This window comes from Dermacentor variabilis, chromosome 4 (assembly GCF_050947875.1).
Source record: "Dermacentor variabilis isolate Ectoservices chromosome 4, ASM5094787v1, whole genome shotgun sequence".
NCBI classification, from domain to species: Eukaryota; Metazoa; Arthropoda; class Arachnida; order Ixodida; family Ixodidae; genus Dermacentor; species Dermacentor variabilis.
In genome coordinates, this window is record NC_134571.1 from 85473999 (window position 1) to 85495490 (window position 21492).

General features: G+C 47.2%; 1 protein-coding gene across 1 annotated transcript in view; it reads right to left on the reverse strand.

The window, feature by feature from the left end:
* The window catches only part of CARPB (Carbonic anhydrase-related protein B), a 259795-nt gene that overhangs the window by 11674 nt on the left and 226629 nt on the right, over positions 1-21492 (reverse strand). The window contains exon 7 of the mRNA XM_075689676.1: positions 5209-5363. Coding sequence (XP_075545791.1) covers positions 5209-5363 — 155 coding nt within the window. The remainder of the gene's footprint in view (positions 1-5208; positions 5364-21492) is intronic.

Here is a 21492-nt window from a genome sequence, read left to right on the forward strand (position 1 = left end):
TGATTGTGATTTTAACAGACGTATGTGTTAATGGGGAGCGGGGAGCTCCTTATTTGGTTCCTGTGGCAAATAAGGAGACAAGCTACAAAATGTTCTAATTGAATCCTTCTGACATTGCGCCATCGCAGGCTGAGTGTGGGCCCCCGCCGTGGGGCTGGGACAGCAACTACAAGACGGCACGAAATTTGTCGCCGAACAAAAGCGCAAGATATGTGCGCCGTTGCGTACCGCAAACGGTCCTTTGCGAAATCAAGATTGGCGAGCGCTCCATAGCGTGAACTTGCGGCGGCGACTTTAAACTTTCATTTTCTTTTTTGGCAACTCGGTCAGCCATTTCTCGCCACTGTATCCGTCTGGTGTTGGAGTTATACTCCGTTGACATGTTTGCACTGGCGTGTAATCTGAGAGGAACCTTCAGAAATTAATAGCGACAGCTGCGTGAAAGGAAGAGTGGCAGTTTGAAACTGTGTATTCCTCGGCAGACCTTTGAAGTGGGGGGCGCAATTATCTGGCATACTGATGATTTTATTCTTGCTCTTGTTTTTTTCTTTTAAGATCAATGACACTTTTGTGGAGACTGACAGCGACAAAAGGTCTTAAATTGTTGAAGGCGAGATTTATAAACTGCCAATTCTCTCTCTCTCTCTTACAACTGAGTGGGACCTCGAGTCGATTTAGCAGTTTCCAAAACGCGCTTGCAACGTCAGAAATTAAATTGAATTAAAAAAGGAAACAGTCTTATAGAAAAAATACTTTTTTTTAGAAAAGACAGTCGTATGGTGCGTGTGCATCCACAATTAGCGTCTAACAATGCAACCGCTCTGCATACATGTTTGATAAGCTTTAGAGCGCACTTTTGCATGGCACTGATTGGCCATGACCCCAAGGACTTCTTGAAACAGGAAGGCCTATGAAGCGATGCTATACGGACCCTCTAAACTTTTCTAAGAATTATGTTTACTCTAGGCTAGGCAAAAATAACCAATAAGTAAGAGGGGTCCCCACGGTCGTAGCCATTATTCGAGGTAAAACGGCGGCGGTTCGAATCATGTGTGAAGACGGGCGCCTTGATAAAATTTTGTCAGCAATGGCCGAACAAGGAGTGTCCCTCACGAACGTTTCAACGAGGGAACTTATCTTCGCCTCGTTGGGCCCACGGCTCACTCGGTTTCGCTCACTCTGCTCACTCGAGTTTGTATTCTTACACCACGCTTGATAGTAATAAAGTTTTCCGTATTAAGAGTGCAGGGTAGTAATCCGGGCAACGTCAGCACCTCTACCTGAGTAGCTGTCTATCTATCTCAGTTTCATTGGTTTGCGGTTCACTCGATATTAAAAAAAAAAGTTACAGATATTCGCCTTCGAATATCCATCGTGCCATTCAAGCGGTCGATACCGACGAAGCGCATATTTGGGAAGGTTTTTTTTTCTTTCTTGGCGTTTAAATAACATTTACAACACTGAAACTCCAACGTCGACTCCTCTTCTATGAAGGTAGATTTGGAAAGAGTAAGAAAATATTGTTGCTGCGCCGGTCGCGAGACAAAAATCTTCCGTTTTGGATTGAAGCGGGTTTCTATAACTAAATGAGAGACGCGGTGAATGCGACGTGGCCCGGCGCCCGAGTCACATCTAAGGAAATCCTCGTCATTTACAGCGCCTGAAAGAAGGCGAATTGGGGGATCGTGCGGCTAAGGGTACACAGCGCGTGTTTATGGCTTCACAACTCCTTCTCTCCTTATCCGTGACGTCAAAAATCGTCGGGGATGGCAGCTGCAGAACAAGTAGGATATACGCTCGATCCATTTGCGCCTTCCAGTTCCTGAATCAAGAGGCTTTTTCGTCCTAGAAAGAAGTGACGCACAGGGATGAGGTTGAAAACGAACCGCGTATCAGATTCAAAGGGGCGCCGAAGAATAATTGAGCTGTCTTTCTCTCTACGATTTCACAAAAGTCACAAAAGAGGCACATGACAGCCCGCTGTCACACCTTTCCCAGCTTTGCTACCTTTTTTTTTCTCTCTGGTGATTAACGTTCCATACGATTCGAGAACCTTTTGTTTTACTGCCAACCTGTTGAGTTATGCTGATTTAAAAATGTAGAATGGCGTTTATGTCTGTGTGGTTTCTGAAGAGTTACCCGCGTGGTAGCGATGTAGTTTTCTTCTTTCTGCTTACGACAGAGCAAAAGAAAAGTGGCCAGTAGAGAATGGACTAAACTAGCTCATCAGCTCGTGACGAAATATTAAAAATGGGCACAAAAATAAGAAAGGTAACTTGCGAAAGCCATGGAGACTTACTGATAAAAAAAACAAGGAAAAGTAAAATAAAGCTTGCAAGTACCGCAATCTTGCTGTCGTAAGAGATGTTATTACGCCAGTAAGGACTTCAGCTTAATATTATTCTTTTTTTCGGGGAAGCTAAGGATGACATGGGGCGTTCCTAACTTTGAAGACGAGAGTGGCGAGCCCGTGTCATGAAAGTTTGAACCAAAAGCGCAGATGAGAGAGAGAGAGAGAGAGAGAGAGAGAGAGAGAGAGAGAGAGAGAAGTGATACGAAAATCCTTTGCAGACAAACAAGCCGGAAACAGTACACAGCGTGCCAGACATTACACGACAGGAAAGCATTTGCCTCGTTGTTTTTGGCATGAATGAGGGCAGCGTTTCCCTGCCTTCTTCTTTGCATGCCCACAAGCTACGTTAGTGCCAATGCCGCGGAAAAGAAATTGGAGGGGAGAGGAGGGAGGGAGAGAGATAAGGCTGGAGCGAGCTGCTCTTCAGGAATGGGAGGGCAGTTATGTTTTTAACCGAAATCAGTTCCGCGTGAGCACACACACAACGCCAGACTGTTCCCCTTATCCCCACTAGCCTTGCCAAGAAAGCCGAGAAGACAGCTACGTGCATTTTGCCGCGCTTCCCGCCCGCGCATATACATAAGCCTAACAGGCTGCGCGCAGGCGGATATTGGCTTACACGGTTCGGGCACGCATGCATATGAACGAGACCCGACGTGCGCTACAGCGGCAAGAAAAGGAGAGGGAGAGAGAGAGAGAGAGAGAGAAATAAAAAGAAGGAAAAGCCTAACACGTAAGACAAGCTACCGCGTGCGAACGCGGAGATGGAAGAAATAATGCTCGACGCGCTCGCTCGCACAATGTAATAAAAAGCGACACCGCCAAGAACGGGCCGGTCGCATGACTGACGAGGAGATGCGCTGTGCGAGATGAGGAAAAGAAATGAAATAAAATGCGCATAAAGGGGGGGGGGGCGGATCTGGGAACATTGTTTCAGAGGAGCTCCCTCCCCTCGCCCCCCAACCTGCTGCCTCCTGCGTTGGCACTGTTAAGATATCTTCTCCCTCTCCGCTCATTCCGGGCACTAGCGAAGGCTTTTGTTCTCTTGGAGGCAGCGAGACTAATTACTCTGGCGTCCTGTTTCAAGGAGCGCGGCGGCCGCGAGGCGGTCTCCTTTGTTAATATGCGTGAGTCCTTCGCTTCTTCCTGCCTGCGCGCGCCTGGTACAACTTGGTTGCGTTGCTGCTACACGGCGAGCTCCAATTCTCCGTCGATGCGTACGCGGAGTTATATGCGAAGGGTGGGAATCGGCAGCGATAGAGGGAAGGCCACTGAGGCCACGTTGTGTACGAGCATCTTATTTTTATGCGAAAGCATCAGCCGGCGTCTGTAGTAGCGAAACAGGACCTACATTCCCATTGGCCGCCACGCCACGTCACTAGCGCGCCTCAGTGGAGCAGATACGGCGACGCGTAGCCGCGCGGCGAGAAGGGTTGTCGTCGGCGGAGCAGTCGCGTGACGCGCGCGTGCGGCTGCCGTCGTCTCGCTCTCGGAAGCCAGCGCGCGGTCCGCATATCTATCTATCTATCTATCTATCTATCTATCTATCTATCTATCTATCTATCTATCTATCTATCTATCTATCTATCTATCTATCTATCTATCTATCTATCTATCTATCTATCTATCTATCTATCTATCTCGCGCTCTCTCTTCCCTACTGTGCTTAGCTGCTACGTGCGCCTACCGGCCTTGGTGGCCGCTGCTGCTTCCTCGGTCTCTCGTCGCGCGGACGTCGGTGGGATGCGGCGTTGGCACTGCAGGCTGCTCCTGCTCGTTGGTTCCGGCAGCGCGTACCGCTATGGTGTAACGCTATGGTGTAACGCTATGGTGTAACGCAAAGCTCGAAAGACCACGCAGCGGTGTTTAGTTGGACATTAATGCTTTCGCATTCACAATTCATACGAAGGGCTTAGGTGTCCTCGTTTATTTTTTTTTGTCTTCTTCGTTTAGTTTAGCGAGCAAACTTTACCGCGTATTATATAGCGCCGTCTGCCACAGAAAGAAGCACAACGGGAGAAGTCAGACAATTTCTATACCACGAAACCTGTGTTGCAGGCGAGGAAGGGTTATTGCAGAGGTTACAGTGATTGCGGCTAAGAAAGCATGTTTCGTTTTGACCGAAGCAGTTCAACAGGTCGTGAAATGAAAATGTGTGAGCTTCATGGAAAAAAGTGCATACGGCTGCATCGAGAAAAACACTATTCGACGGTGTAGTTTGATTATGAATTCGCAGTTTAACGCGTCTCCGAGTCACCGCGTGTTTCATTCGCGCCGGAACTTCGAAGCTAGCTAGCGTAGTGTCACAATTTGTCGCCGCTAGCTACACTTTAAATGTGCCGCGAAGTCAAAAGGACTCCAAAAGTCATTCATTATGCGTGCTGCAATTGCGGTTCGGCGCGAGAATATGGGAGAGGATGTGAAGAAAGACATGTGGGATCACAGAATAAATTTAACGAATTTGCTTTCCACGGTTTTTTTCGTGACAAAGCCACGATCTGACTACGGTCGAAATCACAGTGTAGTGGATGACTCCGCATTATATTTTTACCACCTGGGGCTCTTTAACGTCCACCTAAATATAAGCACGCGAGCGTTTTTGCTTTTCGTCCCCATCGAAATGCGGCCGCCGCAGCCGAGACCGAATCCGTGACCGTGAAATGAGCAGCGCAATGCCATAGCCACTTAGCTGCCTTGGTGGGTGGACCATGTATTCTCTCAGCTCTCCAAAGAAGCGACGCGCACCTTTTATACGCAGGAAAATAGGTGGTAAGGAATGGTAAGGAAAAGGTGGTAGGTAAGTAAGGAAGTCAGAGGAAAACAGACAGTGTGTGAGAACACGCGTGCATGTATACCTGCTGCTTGGTGATGTAGATCGGCCTGTTGAGGACAATCCATGTGACCGTCTCGTGACAGCCAGGCATGGTGAGCGACCCTTCGTAGGTCATGAAGTGGTCCGTACCCGGAAGCAGCTCCTTGATGGAGAGGTGCTTCATGGCCGCCTCCTGGCCTGAAAATAACAACGTGGCGGACAGAGACTGAGTTACACTGAAAATGAGACGCCTCCTCTTCACTAAATTGTATACTTCTGTCTCACTGTTCACGCCGAGTTATTCATTGGACCTTCAGCATGCATTCGATAGGCTGAAGGCGTGCGTTCGATGTTTTCACTAAATTCATTCGATGTTTTCGCGACATGACCTCTCAACTTATGTATTTCGATATGTAGACTCTGGACGTGTTTTCGAGGTACCGGCGTTTTCAAACCGATTTGCAAAGCGCACCGACAGGGACGCAATGCTATGCAGTGTTGGCATATCAGCGATGCTGCACTTCTTGAAGTCTACTGGCCTGTACGAACGCTTGTGACAGCAAGTAAGTGAGTGAGGGAATAAACTTTATTGCAGGACTGGCGAGGATGCGAACTTGTCGCGCACCCGGCTAGTTCCACGTCGGGACAGGCAGGTATAGCCCACTGGCCTGGTCACGGGCACACTGGACAGCCCGGATTTGCGGCTACGCAGAAACAGTATACATTCCTCTGTGGCTGACGTCCTTGATTAACATCCCTACCTTTCCTTTTTTGTTTCTCTGTCCCTCAAAACGACGCGTCACCTCTAGAACTTTGCTAAGAGTAACGGGCCAGGTACGCCCGTTTTGTTTTCGCAGTCCCGTGACATTTTAAATGCAAGATTTTGCTAATTTCACTCTGCCACTACGGTGCTTACATGTATACTGTTACAAACAAGCTACTACGATGAGGCTTTGAGGACAACTGGGGAGTAAGGTGGGAAACGTTCGGTTCTTCATTTTTGTCCTTTCTGGACACATGGGAGAAGCCAAGCGCGAAGGTTGCCAGAGGAGCAGCATCTCGAGCAATCACTAAGAACAACCCTTTATTTTCATAGGTATGGCCTCAAAGAGTGAATGGGTAATGGAAAACACCACACTTCTAGCATCCAAACATACTCTAAATTGACCTCCCGGGTACAGGAGAGGAGCGTGTGATATATTAAAGACCATTTAAGCGATTTTCTGAACCATTTTTATCTGGAGTCATGACGCTGACTCGGGCAGCGTAGTGAGGCCGAGTAATGGTGCTTTCCAGGTATGCTCACAGCAAATGTAGCGTGTGCACGAGCAAAACGTATGCGCCTAGGCATTGGTCCGCGGACTTCAGGACTTGAGGCCTACTGCACAATGTCAGTCAGGCCTGCGCGCATTCAAAACCACATCGTTGCGCATATTCTTGTGTGCAGGCTGTGTTCACGCTCTGCCTCATTTTATTCTTCTGTACTGATTCCCCATTAACCTCCGTTTAAGGTATGCAAATTGTAAGTCTGTTTGGACTCCGCCTCTTGACCTCCTTACCTTTCTCCATTTAGCACTCTCCCTCTCTGGCTCCGTTTTGTATAGCGCAGAGGGAACGACCACAAAAACGACAGGATGAAGCACACCTACTTTGGTATGAACCAGGGCGGCCGCTGGGATTCAACAGCCATTCATCTACGTATTGCTCGGCTTCAACGCAGTTTTTTCCTGCGGCCAAGTTCTTGGTGGCCATACCGACGGTGGTTCCAGCTACACCATTTCCGCGTGCTAAAGTTCACGAATTGCGGCGTGGGCCAGCGCTATCGGCTCAAGCCTGCGACGAACCACGCCTGCGTGGTACTGACCTGTGACGTCATGCTACCCCTATAGAAAGCGGAATCGACGGCGGACGGGCATCACTTTGGAGCAAGCCAGGCAGCCGCAGGGATTGAACAGCCATTCACCTACTTATTGCCCTGCTTCCAAGCAGGTACATTCTTTCATAAAAGCTTGTAAAAGGATGGACAGTAGGGTGAGTTGCTACGGTAGCGTAGTCTCTCTTTGTAGCGCGAAGGGACACAGACGAAGACTAGAAGAAGACAGGATAGCGCTCGTCCTGTCTTATTCTAGTCTTCGTCTGTGCCCCTTCGCGAACCACGAATAAAACCTTCGTAAGAACTCTCTTCTAGCTCCTGGTTTGCTCTAAGTGTGTGCGCTTCTGTGCTATAAAGATGGGAGCCGGATACTGTAAAACACCTGGCGAAAGCCTCTGCTGGGCTAGCGGATGGGTTTACTCTTGCGCAGGAAAAAGTTAAAAAGGATTTAAAAGGGTTTATATTCAGATAAATAGGAAATATGAAGGCATCAATGGATCTTATGAACGAGATGTCTGAGAAATTCAATGCCAAACTGGTGACTCTAAGGGAAGGCGTTGTCTGTGTTGGAAATCGGGATCTTGGAAAAGAAAACAGTCGCCTTGTAAATGGCTTGAAATAACTGAGGAGTGACGTAGTAGACCTACTGGAAAGAACAATTTGGAAATCAAAGGCGTCTCCTTGCAAAATTATTGCAGAAATGGAGGCTAGTTTGCTCCCGCTCACAATACAAAATGATACCATTGTTATCTGTGGTGATTTTAATATTGAATTTATTGGGTAATTATTGCAGTGGTTATGTACTTATTATCCAGTCATTCAACCATATATAGAAATGTTATCACGACTACCAGACGAATGACCAGTCAACTTGCATCTTTAACAGACCATATAGTGTTCATTCAAAATATCCCTTTATGTGATATCATTACGATCCACTGTCATATATTTCTGTTGCGGCCGTGGGCTACCTCTGTATCCAAGGTATCCAAATCAATTTGTCCACATAGACTATGCGAGCGACAGTAAATGGAAAAAGGACAGAGCGAACCAATACTATGATGCCCAGTTTAAGTATTACAGGAATAAATCTGTTGCAACGTTGAGAAAATCATAGAAGGAATACGTCACTAGGCTTATCACTCGAAAAAAAAAAGCGATACAAGACAACAGTGGAAGAGTGTGACGGATACAACTGGATTAAACTAAGAAAAGCGAGTAGCCCCTAGTAGCATCTCCTCGCAAGTGACCAACGATTTTAACAATTTTTTTCATCAATGCTGGTTTAAACCTCGCTAAATATTTCCATCGTTGACAGCTACTGGTATTGTACGTATGGCTGTCGGCAGTAGACTCTAGTTTCATGTCATTTCTATCGATGAGACAAAATCCGTTGTCAGTACAATGCCGGTGAGTAAAGCAACTAGTCATGATTCCATCCAGACAATAGTGCATAAGGAAAATATCGATACCCTTTGCGCGCACTTATGCCACCTCTTTATTATTTCCCTAGAGAATAGTCCCTATTCAGAAATACTAAAATTAATAAAGTTGTTCCCACATACAAATCTTGAGATCACAACGAACCGAGTATGGCAGTAGGCCTATATCGGTATTATCATGAACACCCTTTTTGAAAAACTAGTAGCCCAGCAACTAAAGAAATTTATTAACGAAATTAATATTAGTGTTACACAACAACATGGCTTTGCTTCAAACGAGTCAACATCTACAGATGTATTAAGCCCTTCACAACTCATTAATTGTACTATACACCCAAAATGAAATTGCAGCTGTGTTGTTTTTGGACATCAAGAAGGTATTAAAAACAGTTTTCCGTAATATATTACTGCGCAAATTAGTAGGCTATGGCTTCGCTGACAACGTACTGAAATTCTTTTCTAGTTATTTATCATTTGTATGCTATTTGCGGTAATTAATGATTTCGTATCGGAAGTGAAACATATATCATGCGGCGTACCACAGGCATCCTTTCTGAGTCCTTTATTATTTTTTCTTTGCACAAATTATATTCCTCAGACACTGCACTTTTAAGAAATTTTAATGTATGCAGATGACGCGACAATTACATTTACCGGTAATACGCATATAACACTGCATAACAATATAATGATAGAGCTGTCAGCTCCGTCTTCCTGGTTTCCAGGTACTCGATTGAGTCCGAACGCATAAAAATCAAAATGTCGTTTTTCACTCTGGACAAAAGATATTGGACTACCGTTCAATTTCTCTCTCGCTAGACGACACTTTAATTCAGCAAGTGTTTTGGTTCAAATACTTAGCGGTCCTTTCGGACAGCCGCTTGCAGTGGAAGGATCACGTAAACAATGTATGTACGAAATTAGCAATTGGGTGCTACACTCTGATAAAAGACAAGCAGTATTTTCCCTCTTCCGTGCGTAGATCTCTATACTTTTCATTCAGTCCCTCTCACATTGCATTGAATCATGAGGACTTACACATGTAACGCACTTATCGCCTTTACTGCGTCTTCAAAAATGGGCATTCCGCACCATTACCTTCAACCCATTCTGCTTTTCAAATGCAATTTTTTTTTTGAAGAGCTCAGTGTCTTATCCTTTATGCCACTACGAAATCATAAGATCTGCATCACGATAAACAACATTATCCAAATTATTCTCCATTACCATTGAGTATTTTCTTTTTCCCAAACTGTATCACTAGGCAAGCTTCTAATTCAACCTACCAAAATGTAGCAGTTTGTACACTGAAGGGTTAAGTTGACCGGCGCAAAAGTTTCGAATGAAATACCTATAGAAACAAAGGTTAGTAGAGATTTTAAACTCCCTTGTAAATTGTACTACTTATCTAACCAAGCAGAATGGTGGGAAACACGGGGAAGGCGGGAGATTGAAATTCAAGACCATGAACGACGTAAAAGCGGGAGCCAACGTTTCGACACGTGGACTTTTCTTTTTCAAGGCGACATATGCTTTCCTCGGTACCGTATATATAAGTAGGGTTCTTCTAAAGGCGAGAGAGGGTAAGGCAGGCGGGCGCGGCAGCGACCGAGGGTGTGTTAGTGGCGAGGCTGTAGAATTAAAAAGAAAGGTGTGCTTTTCAACATCGGTGGAGGAATGTGGGGAAGCGCCGTGAGTCAGCCAGCCGTGTGTTTTTTCGTGGAAGGGGCCTGTACGAAGCGGGGTGGGGGAGCAAGGGGGGGCTATATCTGCTCCGCTGGAGGTCAGTGAGCTATCGTCACTATGAAAGACGGAATAAAAAAGCAGCAGAAGAAAATCCATGGAAGAAAATACCAAATTGAATATATATATATATATATATATATATATATATATATATATATATAAGGAAAAAAGAACGGGAGTAAACAAAGAAGGAATACAAAACACTAAGCAACCCAATGAAAAATAACTAAGTGTTATTGCCTATAGCTTGAAATTTAACATAGCATGAAATGTTTATGCCTATTGGTTGCGATCTCTTCAACTTATGGATGAGGTACGATTCTCTGTATTTTCTGTCTCGCACAGAACGGAAATTTGACTGTAGGATGTAGAGATTATGTTCATCAAAGTTATGATCTGGTTGGTTGAAATGCTCGGCGACGTCTTCGAGAAGCTTTTTAGCTTTTAGCTATGTCCGCGCGATGTCCGTTTAACGTGACGTTCATTGCTTGTCCCGTTTCACCGATGTATTGTTTCCTACAGAAGGAACATTCAAACATATGAATCATGCATTTGAACGTAGGTTAAAACTGCGCGAAAAACGAGTACCGCGAAAGAAACACACAACACACCACGAGCGCAGTGGTGCACTCGGGGTGTGTTTATTAGTCACCGGCGTTTAATACCAACCGTTAGCGGAGGGCACTGACTCTCAGCACGAGCGGCATTCACGAGCAAAAGCGCTGCAGAAGACGGTTCAACGGAACAGTGGAAGCGACAGAGAGCCACACAAGCGCTCCAGGGAGGAACGTGTGCGCAGAAGTGGTGTCACCGCGAATGCCCTTCTGGCGCTCTTCGTCATTTGAATTCGAGGCCCGCGGGAGATCGCGACACTCTTCGGCATGTCTGGCTGTGCATGAATAGGCGCACACTCAGATGCATCCGACTTGTACGGGAGGATTTTGTCGATGTCGTGCTACGTGTCCTGCCATGCGGTAACAAAAAGGGTGGAAGTTGAGTGGTGCTCTGAGTGCGGTATTGCACGCGTAAGTTGCGAAGGGCAGAATAGCATACCGATTTGTGTGGTCGGAGGCTACGTACATTGCGGGCATGTCGCCAAACGTACGGTTAAAGTGTTCTGTGAGGCCGTTGGTCTGCGGGTGGTAAGCATGTAGCGCGGTGCACAACGTGGTGGAGGATGGCTTCGACGACTTCCGACACGAAGACACGTCCACGATCGCTGAGCAATTCCTGTGGTGGAAGCAGTTTGGATCGGCGAAGCAGGAAGGAGGCAACATCGCGCGCTGTAGCCGCTGGGAGAGCGGCAGTTTCGACGTTTCACGTGAGCTAGTCAACAGCCACGACGGCCCAGCGGTCACCGGCAGATGTCAGGGTAAGTGGTCCATACAAATTGATGCCGACGCGCCCGAACGGCCGTGTAGTTGTGGTCGGGCGCAATGTCGGTGACACAGCCGACGGGGGGGGCGTAGTATCGACGCTTGGACTAGCTTGTCACGGGTGGCGCGGCGGTAGGCGGCTGCACACGATTACAAAAACATGCGGCGTGAACGGCGTAGCCGCACGCAAAGCATATTAGCCGGTTGTCGGAAGTACGCCACCGGCTCGACGGGGCAGCTTCCGTCTATGTCACAGGACGCGTTGTACGAGGTGGCTGTTGACATGACTGCGCGGCGGGCGGCAGTCGGGGTATAGGCACGAAGTCGGCAGGACGGAGAAGCGTACTTGAAGAGAGTGGCTGGGTCCTCGCAACGACTTCAGCGTAGCTGAGTGGTGCAGTCGCCGGGACCTACTGGGGCGGCGCAACGACGTCAGCGTAGCTTAGTGGTGCTGCCGCAAGAAGATGTTGGCTCTGGTCTGGCAAGACCTCGGTGATTTCTTGCTCGATCGCGCGGTGGAGCGGAGGCATGAAATTCGATGCCGGCTGTTGGAGATTCGGCGGCTGAGCGAAGGAGATCAAGGAGAGAAGGCGTTCACTTCAGCAAGCAACGCTGACTGGTTGGAGATGGTAGCCAGACCAGCAATGAGGTCGCCATGCGAAGAAGGGCGACGTGTCAACGAGCACTGCCTGCGTAGCTCCCCGTAGCTTTGGCATAGAGTGATGATGTCTGTCACGGACTGAGAATTCTTGGCCAGTAGCTTGTTGAAAGCACCCTCCGCGATCCCTTTTAAGATATTTCTGATTTTGTCGGAGACCGCCACCATTGCATTGACTTTCTTACACAAGCTTAGTACATCTTCTATGTAGCTGCTAAATGATTCGCCCGGCTGCTGTGCACGTTTTCGCAAACAGAGTTCCGCTCTCAGCTTGCGCACAGCAGGGCGACCAAACACAGTCACTAAGGAGCTCTTTGACGAGGACCACGTCGGAAAGCCGGCCTCATGATTGTTGTACCAGAGAATGGCGACACTCGCGAGAAACGTTGCTCAGTTTGGCGGGATTGTCACATTTTTAATGGGCGCTTACCCTTTCATACGTCGCCAGCCAGTCCTCGACGTCGGTGTCGTCCACCGACAAAATGGCAGGGTCCCTGTGGCGAGGCACATCAGAGCACAGAACCGTCCGAGGAGACGTTTGCTGTGATGAGTCTTCACGCTAGGTTGAGCGTAGGTACGGGATCGAAGATCCAAGGTTGACGTTGTCGGTCGAAGCAACCTTACCCACTTGCAAAGGCGTTTATTAGTCACCGACGTTTGGGATCGACCGTTAGCGCAGGGCACGGACTCTCAGCACGAGCGGCATTCACGATTAAAAGCGCTGGAGAGGATGACCCGCTATACCGTTACACTTCTCTCTCTCTCTCTCTCTCTATATATATATATATATATATATATATATATATATATATATATACGCATGTTGATGTTAAGGGTATCGCAAGCAATTTACCAAAGATAACTGCAACGTAAGATACTCCTTTACTCCTTTAGGATTAGGAATGCTTATTGCTGTTCGCCTCTTTCACTGGCGCGAACTGCTGGATGTTTCAATGTGGCCTGTGGTGTAACAAGCTAATTTCATTGTGGACAAACGCTGCTAGCAGCAAGACAACAACACAAAAAGCAAAAAGAAAAGAAAGAAGAGAAAGGAAAGAAAGAAAGAAAGAAAGACAAAGAGAAAGTAGAAAAAGAGGCGAACAGTTAGGAAATACTGACATTATCATTCGTGCCTCCACCGTTTCTGAGCAGGAGCAGGGCGAGCAGCGGTGAGCTCTGTGGCCTGAGGGCGCTGTACTTATTCTCACGTCTCTCAACGCCAGTTTTCCCCAAGGCCTTTTCTCCTCCTTTTTATAAATAGTATCAAAGCAGTGTAACATTCAAGATAACGTCAACTTTGTAAAAAAGAAACAAAAGAACTCAAAAGGAAAAGGGTGGGTGGCAACAACATTGAGCCTGCTGGAGCCTGGTCTCCGACAGAGGCTCGAAGCAGTAACGGTGTTAGCGCGTTTCCATATATGTATTCTTTTTTTCAATGCCGCAGGGAGCGCTTGAAGATCTTTGGAATCGTGAGAAAGGGCGAGAAACAAGGAGAATGAGAGAGAGAGAACAAAGAAAGACGAATGGCAATTTCATAAACGCCGAGCGAGGAGGCTTACGCGTGCGCGCAAGAACAGGCGTCTCGTCGCGGCGTTTTGCTGCCGTCTGCTATCTCTCATCTCGCGTCTGTCGCTTACATAAACACGGAGGGAACAACACAGGAGAGATGAAGGGAGTTGCTGGGAGAGGGGTCGCGGGAAGCAGCGGCGAGAGCGTTAAATTTATTGAGCCCTTTGTCTCTACCAAACCAAACACGTTTTGTTCTCGATTCCCCCTCAACTGTTTGCCGCGTTTATAAATATATTTTTTTTTCTCGGCAGCCCGCGAAAATCTCTCCCACGTGCCTCTGGCAACACTGACGGGGGTGTCGTATATATTCGGCAATCCTTGGGCGCTGAACTGGACGTCCGCGTTCGTCTGTAAAGTGTACGACGTTGCAGAAGCTCGAAGGAAGAAAAAAAGAAAGAAATAATATAGAGAGGAGAAGAACGTGGAACGGGCGGTGACAGTGGGGAAGGGATCAGAGAAAATGCACCGGGAGGACCAAGGAGAACAAGGCGGCAAGGGTTATACTGGCCTCGGCAGCTTGACGGAGGAGGACATTTCGGAATTTTGCCGCTGGCTGCATTTACAGACGACTAAACGCGAGCGCCGCTATGATTGATGAATACCGAGCTCCGTCGGCAGAGCGGGCGCCGGGACCTGGGTAGTACGTGGCTCCTGGAGTTGAAGTGCTGCGGTTGCGCCCAAAGGGGCACGCTTGTAGTCTAGGAGAGAGTCGCAAGTAAACGAAGCATTTGTGAACATATATGGACGCATGGTAGCTCCATTGTTGTTCACTACGGTGATAGCTGCGAAGGAGAGAAAGTGCACGGTTGGTCTCCAATACGCAGGCCAGTATTGCTCATAAAGGGTCACTTGATCGAGACGTCGTTACCATTGCTTGGTTATAAGGAATTCAAACGGTCAAGAATAAGAAACACTGGAAATATCTAACAAGTAACTACCATCAGTAAACGGGCGCACACGTTCTTGGGACAAGGGAATACAGAAAAGCAGAGATTAGATAGATAGATAGATAGATAGATAGATAGATAGATAGATAGATAGATAGATAGATAGATAGATAGATAGATAGATAGATAGATAGATAGATAGATAGATAGATAGATAGATAGATAGATAGATAGATAGATAGATAGATAGATAAAGAAAACTAGAACAAAGCCTATATTAGTGGCGCACGTTAAACCACCCTACGTAGGCAACAATAAGCGAAACAAGAGTATATGTAGAGATGAAGGGGTGGAAGGAAAGGAAGCCAGGTTAACCAGACGCACGTCCACTTTGCTGCCCTGCACTAGGGAAAGTAATAGTGGGATAAAAAGAGAGAAAGAAGGAAATGGAGAGAGAGAATCAGTCGCCCGCACACTCGAAAGAATGCACCAAGTCAACAAACGGTCACAGAGGCCTGTTGGCTTCAAATACTTTAACAACGCCTTCATTGCTTTCTGTGCTTGCGTCGCTCACGGCCGTGGTACAGGAATCGTGTCTTCGGAAAATGGTCTTGAGACTTTATTTCCTGGCTCGGACTATCACGCACGCTCATTGGTCGTCTCCTAGTTTCTCGAGGTGACGCCTACATAAACTTGATCCTTCGCTGCAGCTGCGACTGCCATCAACAATTTCGCACTCCAGTGGAACGTTGTCACGCCGCTTCTGGATCGGGGCTGCATTCACGAAAGCGTAATCCTTCCGCATCGGAATGTCAGACACACTTACGTGCGACTCCTGCGATATCGAAGAAAATATCGAACACATCCTGTGCTTTTGTTCTCGTTATGACTTCGAGCCCCTCCCTCTCCAGACAGCATCAAACAAGAGCATAAATAACGTAAAAAGTATTGACTTTGGTGAGACGGCAGTGAAACCGACATAGATACGAGAAATCCTACTCCCCTTCCCCCTCCCGCCACCCCTACCCTCGCTGCGTACTGCTTCCGGCCCCGCAATCATTCTAGACCGGAGGAAGTCTCTCTGCGGAGACTTCGGGCCGGTGTTACACCAGCCAACACTTGCACGTGAGGTTGCCCACGTGAAGACAATAACCAGTGTTCGAAGTGCTCCCCCTCCTGCGTGTGCAGCGGAAGCCCGCCCTCTAATTTGGACGTGCCCTGCGACAAAGGCGGTGAGCGAAAAGTTACTGAGGGATGTGAAACTAAGGGTTGATCAACCAGAAGACTATCAACGATGGCTCATGGACAATGCACTTGATAAGTCGTTCTTGAAGTATCTGCATGAAACGGGCCCCCATCTTCACATACGATTTTATTATTACATTAAGCCGCGTGGCAAAACATACACTTAATGTAGACAAAAATTCAAACTGAACGTACCTTCTGGAAATTTTTCTTTGTTAGTGTCGAACAGTGAGAATATTCTGACGTTGCAAAACACTTTTTTTCAGCAGTAACTCGCAATTCGGTGCGTCGTCGCTACGTGTAGGTGACTCTGAGGTGACATGCCACTCAGACATAGCCGAACCTGGCAACGCAAATATGCGTTGTGGGCTGCTTCTTCGGCACTCTCTGTGAAAGTCGCAGACGACGCTGAACCGATCGAACGGCAATTTGTACCTCACACTTTGCCGCGCTTTTAAAACGCAGAGAAAGAAAACGTTGCCATCCAGCTCAAATTATAATCGGAAGTACCACAGCAAGCCCACACGGGTTATTGAGGAAGAAAGCATTTGCAGCACAAGAGAAAATTCATCCTGGTCCTGTGATGAAAGCCGGGTGACTGCCTTCTAAGCTAGATTCCCACGATTGGGCGTATCGATGATTCAGTCCGCAGAAGAGCATAAAGTGAGTCGGCCGCAACGAATAGTGCTGCTATAGCGGGTAGTTATTTGTTCGGCAGCCTTTAACCGCGTCATGCTTTTCCGCGGATTGGATCAATGATCCGTCGCGCGAACTACAAGTCTACTAGTTAAGTGGCTAGGTCATTCGACAGATCAACCACCCTCCGAAGATGGTGGTCTACCGTTGGTTCCATTAACCAGCTAAGACGATTTTTTTTTCTGCCATTAACCGCGAAAGTGTGGTTCTGCGGAACTCCTATGTCTTTCTTTTTCATCTTTTTTTTCTGAAGATTTTTGCAACATTCAAGAGGATGCCAACTGTTCCCTTGGTGAATTCTGCCACACACCTTGTGGATTCTCACAGAATTCACTAGGCTGTCCAACATTTGAGCAGACCATGTTGTCGGGAATCGCATAAAGTGACTCATTGCGGTGAGCAGCGCCTTGGAAGGTTGTGTGAAGGCTACGGTCGAAATTCCTGCTCGCGGATGTGTGGAGGTTGCGCTGCGTAGTTATAACTTAGACTCGAACGAAAAAAAAAACCATGATCACACATACAGAAAAATATGCATCATTATTTGTGTGCGACCATGTTCTTGTTTTTCTTCTTTGTATCCATTTTCAACTACGCAACGCAATTTCACATCCACGTTCCGTATAGATGTCGTGCGCATTCAAGAGACAGCAGCAAGGCATTCAAGGCACGAGAGAGCTTCGTCATGTTTGTCAAGAGGCTATGCGCATGTTGGAGGCAAAAATGCTTGAAGCATGGGTTGCGAATAGAACGGGGCATACACTCTAAAGTATGCAGAAAAACATCAATACGCAACAAATAAGAAGCGAGAAGCTGCTGAATTATATTTGCTACAGCTTTATGATTTGAAGTGTTTCTCTGAAGGGAATACTTGAGAAGTCGGATCATTAACCTTGACTGATTATGCAGTTAAGCAGAATACAACGAAAAATTTTGAATGATTGCCCCATACAATAGCTAACCTCATGCATTAAGTCGCGCCCATCTAGAGTAAATTTGTATATTTTTAAACCTGCTGTATAACAGAGCCCTTTCCACGCGATAGCGCAAAGGAGTCCGTGTCGCAGAAAATAAGGCGCCAGCGACGGCGTACGGCGTGAGAACTCGCATCTGCAGCAGGATTTTTTCAACTACACATACTCAGGCCGTTCACGCGACGCAAGAAAAATTCACTGAACTAATTGAATTTCTCAAGCTAAAATACATAGAAAAGTCGTAAACTACGAGTTGCACACATGCTACAGACATGATAGCTCTCGGATTGTAATCGGAATGTACGAGAAAACATAATTCTGTTCCGCGTAAACTCAAACAAATCCCTTTTCCAGCGTTTCTACAAAGCACAGACCGGAGACGGCGTCCGCGATTTGCACACGCCGGCGCGTAAATATCTCAGAGTCCACGGAGCAGCGCGCCGGCCTCCTTGGAAGACTTCGGGATGGCGCTCGCCTCCACCGCATCGCGGTCCCTGCAAGAGGCCGCGTTTCGACCACAAAGCCCGCCTTCGTGCATAGCGTCCTCCGCTAACGTTTCCCGGTAACCATTACGGTTACATACGCTGCAGTTGCCGGGAAGCGTGAGAAGCAGTCAGGGATCTCTGAATGCTATCGCGTTCCACTCTTAAAGGCGAAGCTTAAGCACCCCCCATTTTTTTTCTGGTTGTGTTTGCGTGTGCGCGTAACTTTTCTCGCGCCCGCTCACAAAGTTGTCATTTGTGAAATGCGCTACACGTCCGCACCAGGCGTGCGCAGCGACCGTGTATCTTCGTAAATCTGAGGGTGAAGTCACAGCAGGAATCCGAATTCTTGGAGGTCTTTCTTTTTTTCTATTTTGTAAAATCATGGGAAGCGCGCACAGCGGTTACCCTTATTCTTGAAATCATGCACTGCTTCTGGAAAAAAAAAAGAATAAAAAAGAAGGAGAAAGGGCCCGAATAATCGACAAAATTGGTCCACGGACGCTGTCAAAACGAAGCTAAAAACTATCGCGTGAAATTTACACAAGCATAAATGCAGGATGACCTCACGCAGACACCACTTTGATTTTGCGTTACTCTCCGCGAGCCTGCGCGATGTTCATATGTTACGCCCGCTGCCCTGATTCTGAAAATGAGTTCAGCAAAATTAAAAAAAAAACAACAAAGCGAGCGCTTCCTGGGAAAAATGATTTCCTTCTTTTCTTCATTCTCCCTTCCCACTCCTCCCCTTATTCTATTTCCAACATTTCTTTCACAGCGTTGCGGCATCTAGTGTTGAAACCCACCACGCGCCGTGAAGCCCTCTTCTTATTTTCTTATTCCTTTTTTTTGGGTTCCTTCTTTTAGATGTCAATTTCTTCAAATGTTTATGTTTTTCCAATGTTTTCCAAATGTGCCCCCGTGCGGATGTTGCAAAAGTACTCTCACTTTGATCAGCGCACGAGAAAGAAAGGTTACCCAATACCACAACCTCAGGTTTCGTTCACAGGTGCGGGTTCCGAAAGGCGCGCTCAATTATCTCTGCGAGACCGCCAGCGAAATCGCCAGGAGGAAACTACTGTAATCACATACTGATGCACAACGCACCATTTGGCCGGCGCAAGGTATCAGCGAGTTTATATCTGAGCGATTGCGGGCAGTTCATGAACTCTGGATGAGTGCTCCTGATGCAAGTATGTAGAAAGAGACAGGCACACGTTAAACAGTCCATTCGCGCCAGAGGGAGAAAAAGACAGGCAGGTTAACCAGGGGTGGTTCTGGCTGGCTATCCTACACGGGGCAAAGCACATAAAAAGCAGAGCAGGTATACATGACGTGAAGCATCTTGCACAGTCGTGCGAAAGCAGGCTACGTCCTCAAAGTCTGTCATGTAGACCCGCAGACTTGAGGAACTTGATCAACACAGATATAGCCTTCGGCGCCGCGGAGTTACTTCGGAGGTACTAAAATGGGGGGCGAAGGGGGAGGGCGAACGGGTGAGTATACGCATACGTCGACAGCGCAATGGACTAGCGCGACGACTTCGAATTTGTCGCAATTCTAGGTGCTTTGTCGTTTCATATATGGGTGTTTCGCTCGAGAACTTGAATTTTTAACGAAAACTATACATAAAAGTACCGAGTTATTTGTCCCCGTGCACGGATACGGTCCCTTAATTGTGCGCGGATGTAGTACAACGATAATCAAAGTCTTTGTAAGCATTTATTTTGTTCCCCAGACATCTCATGAAGGGAGCAACTTGCGACATTATATTACGTCCACGCCTTTATCCCTTTCTTTTCTTCTTTTTCCTAAGGCTCCGCAAAACTTTTCTCCTATAACAGGACGTCTTCATATCCTAATGGGCTCGCAATGTAGGGCTCATCAAACTTTCTTGATTTTCTTGTGTGTGTGTGTTTTTTTTTGTGTGGTCCCTAAGTTAAGTGCTTCGCTTCGTATGCATCATTTCGTAAGCCTCTATAACTACTTGCATTATTGTTTCTTTCCAAGCACAATAATGAGCTAAGGGAGCTGCACGAACTAAACAAGGACAACCTAATAATTAAATACCTAATGGACTGTGCAACTAGGTTGGTAATAAATAAATATGACAGATATAATAAATAAACAAATAATCCAACGAGTTCTCTACTAAAAAATTTACAAATTTTGCCTCTATAGTTAATCGCTATTCATCTCGCAAGCATCGATTGCGAGACAACAGCTTGAACTTAGCTTTAACGAACAAAGTGCCACTGAGCTTGTGCGTAGCAGCTTCCCGTTAGGCACGGTGGAAACCCGTGAAGCAGCACTGAATATTTTTAAGGCGAAATCCTTAGATGCGTTGTGAGGTGCAGAAAAGATCACGTGACTCAAGGAAGGCCAGAAACGAGCCAAAGTACGTCCAGCCGTGTCTAAAGGCGATAATGATTAGCATAATTATTAACTCATTGATTACTGATTAGATTAGAATGAATTAGATCGAATTAAGGTAGCCTAAGGTGTATTAAAGAGCACTAAGGTCGATTAAGGTGGATTAAGGGGCATTAAGAAGGATTGGAGTGGATCAAGGTCCATTAAGGTGGATTAGGTTCGATTAGAATGAATTAGGGTGGATTACGGAGGATTAAGGTGGATTAAGATGAATTACAGTAGGTGTTACAAGGCTTTTGCCTTCGGGTCGCTTTGGCGATAGGTAAGGACACCCGATGTTCTTGCGTATAAAATGGGGGTTCCCGTTGCTTGTGACAACAAAGGCGCGGACACAGTCCGGCGGACGAGTGCCGCGCGCGGCGCACTTACGCTACGCCAGTGGAAATTGGACGCTCTGCCGTGCTCTCGATACAGTCAGTAGTCTGGCGCAGTCAGCGTGACCGGCGTGTTCGGCGTGCTTTGGCGCGGCTGGCGCGACACTCGAACGCGTCCAATCTGACGCCAAAGCCGCTGGACGAGAGCGCTTCGCGCGCCCGTTTGGCTGGCCGGCAGCATGCTGGCGTATATACAGTTCGGTGCTGAGCTTGAACTTTCGCGAAAGAAAAAATTGCAGTGCTCTTGCACTCTGCGAAGAACCAGCGAAGTGGTGTATGTGGGCCCCTTAACGGCGAACTGCACCTCCACCACGGGTCAGCCCGGCATCGCACAATCTTCGGGATCGGTCCACGTATGGCGAGTGCTTAACGCCTGCGTCACTTCCGCCGCGGGTAGGCCCGGCATTGCACGATCTTCGGGATTCTTTTTTTTTTGTCTACACGCGGGCGCGATAGTGGGGAAAGTAGCCCTTAACCGCTTCGCTGTAAAAGAAAATTGGAGGACGCTTAAGCTTCGCCTTTAAGAGTGGAGCGCGATAAATTTCAAAGATCCCTGACTGCTTTCTCACGCTTCC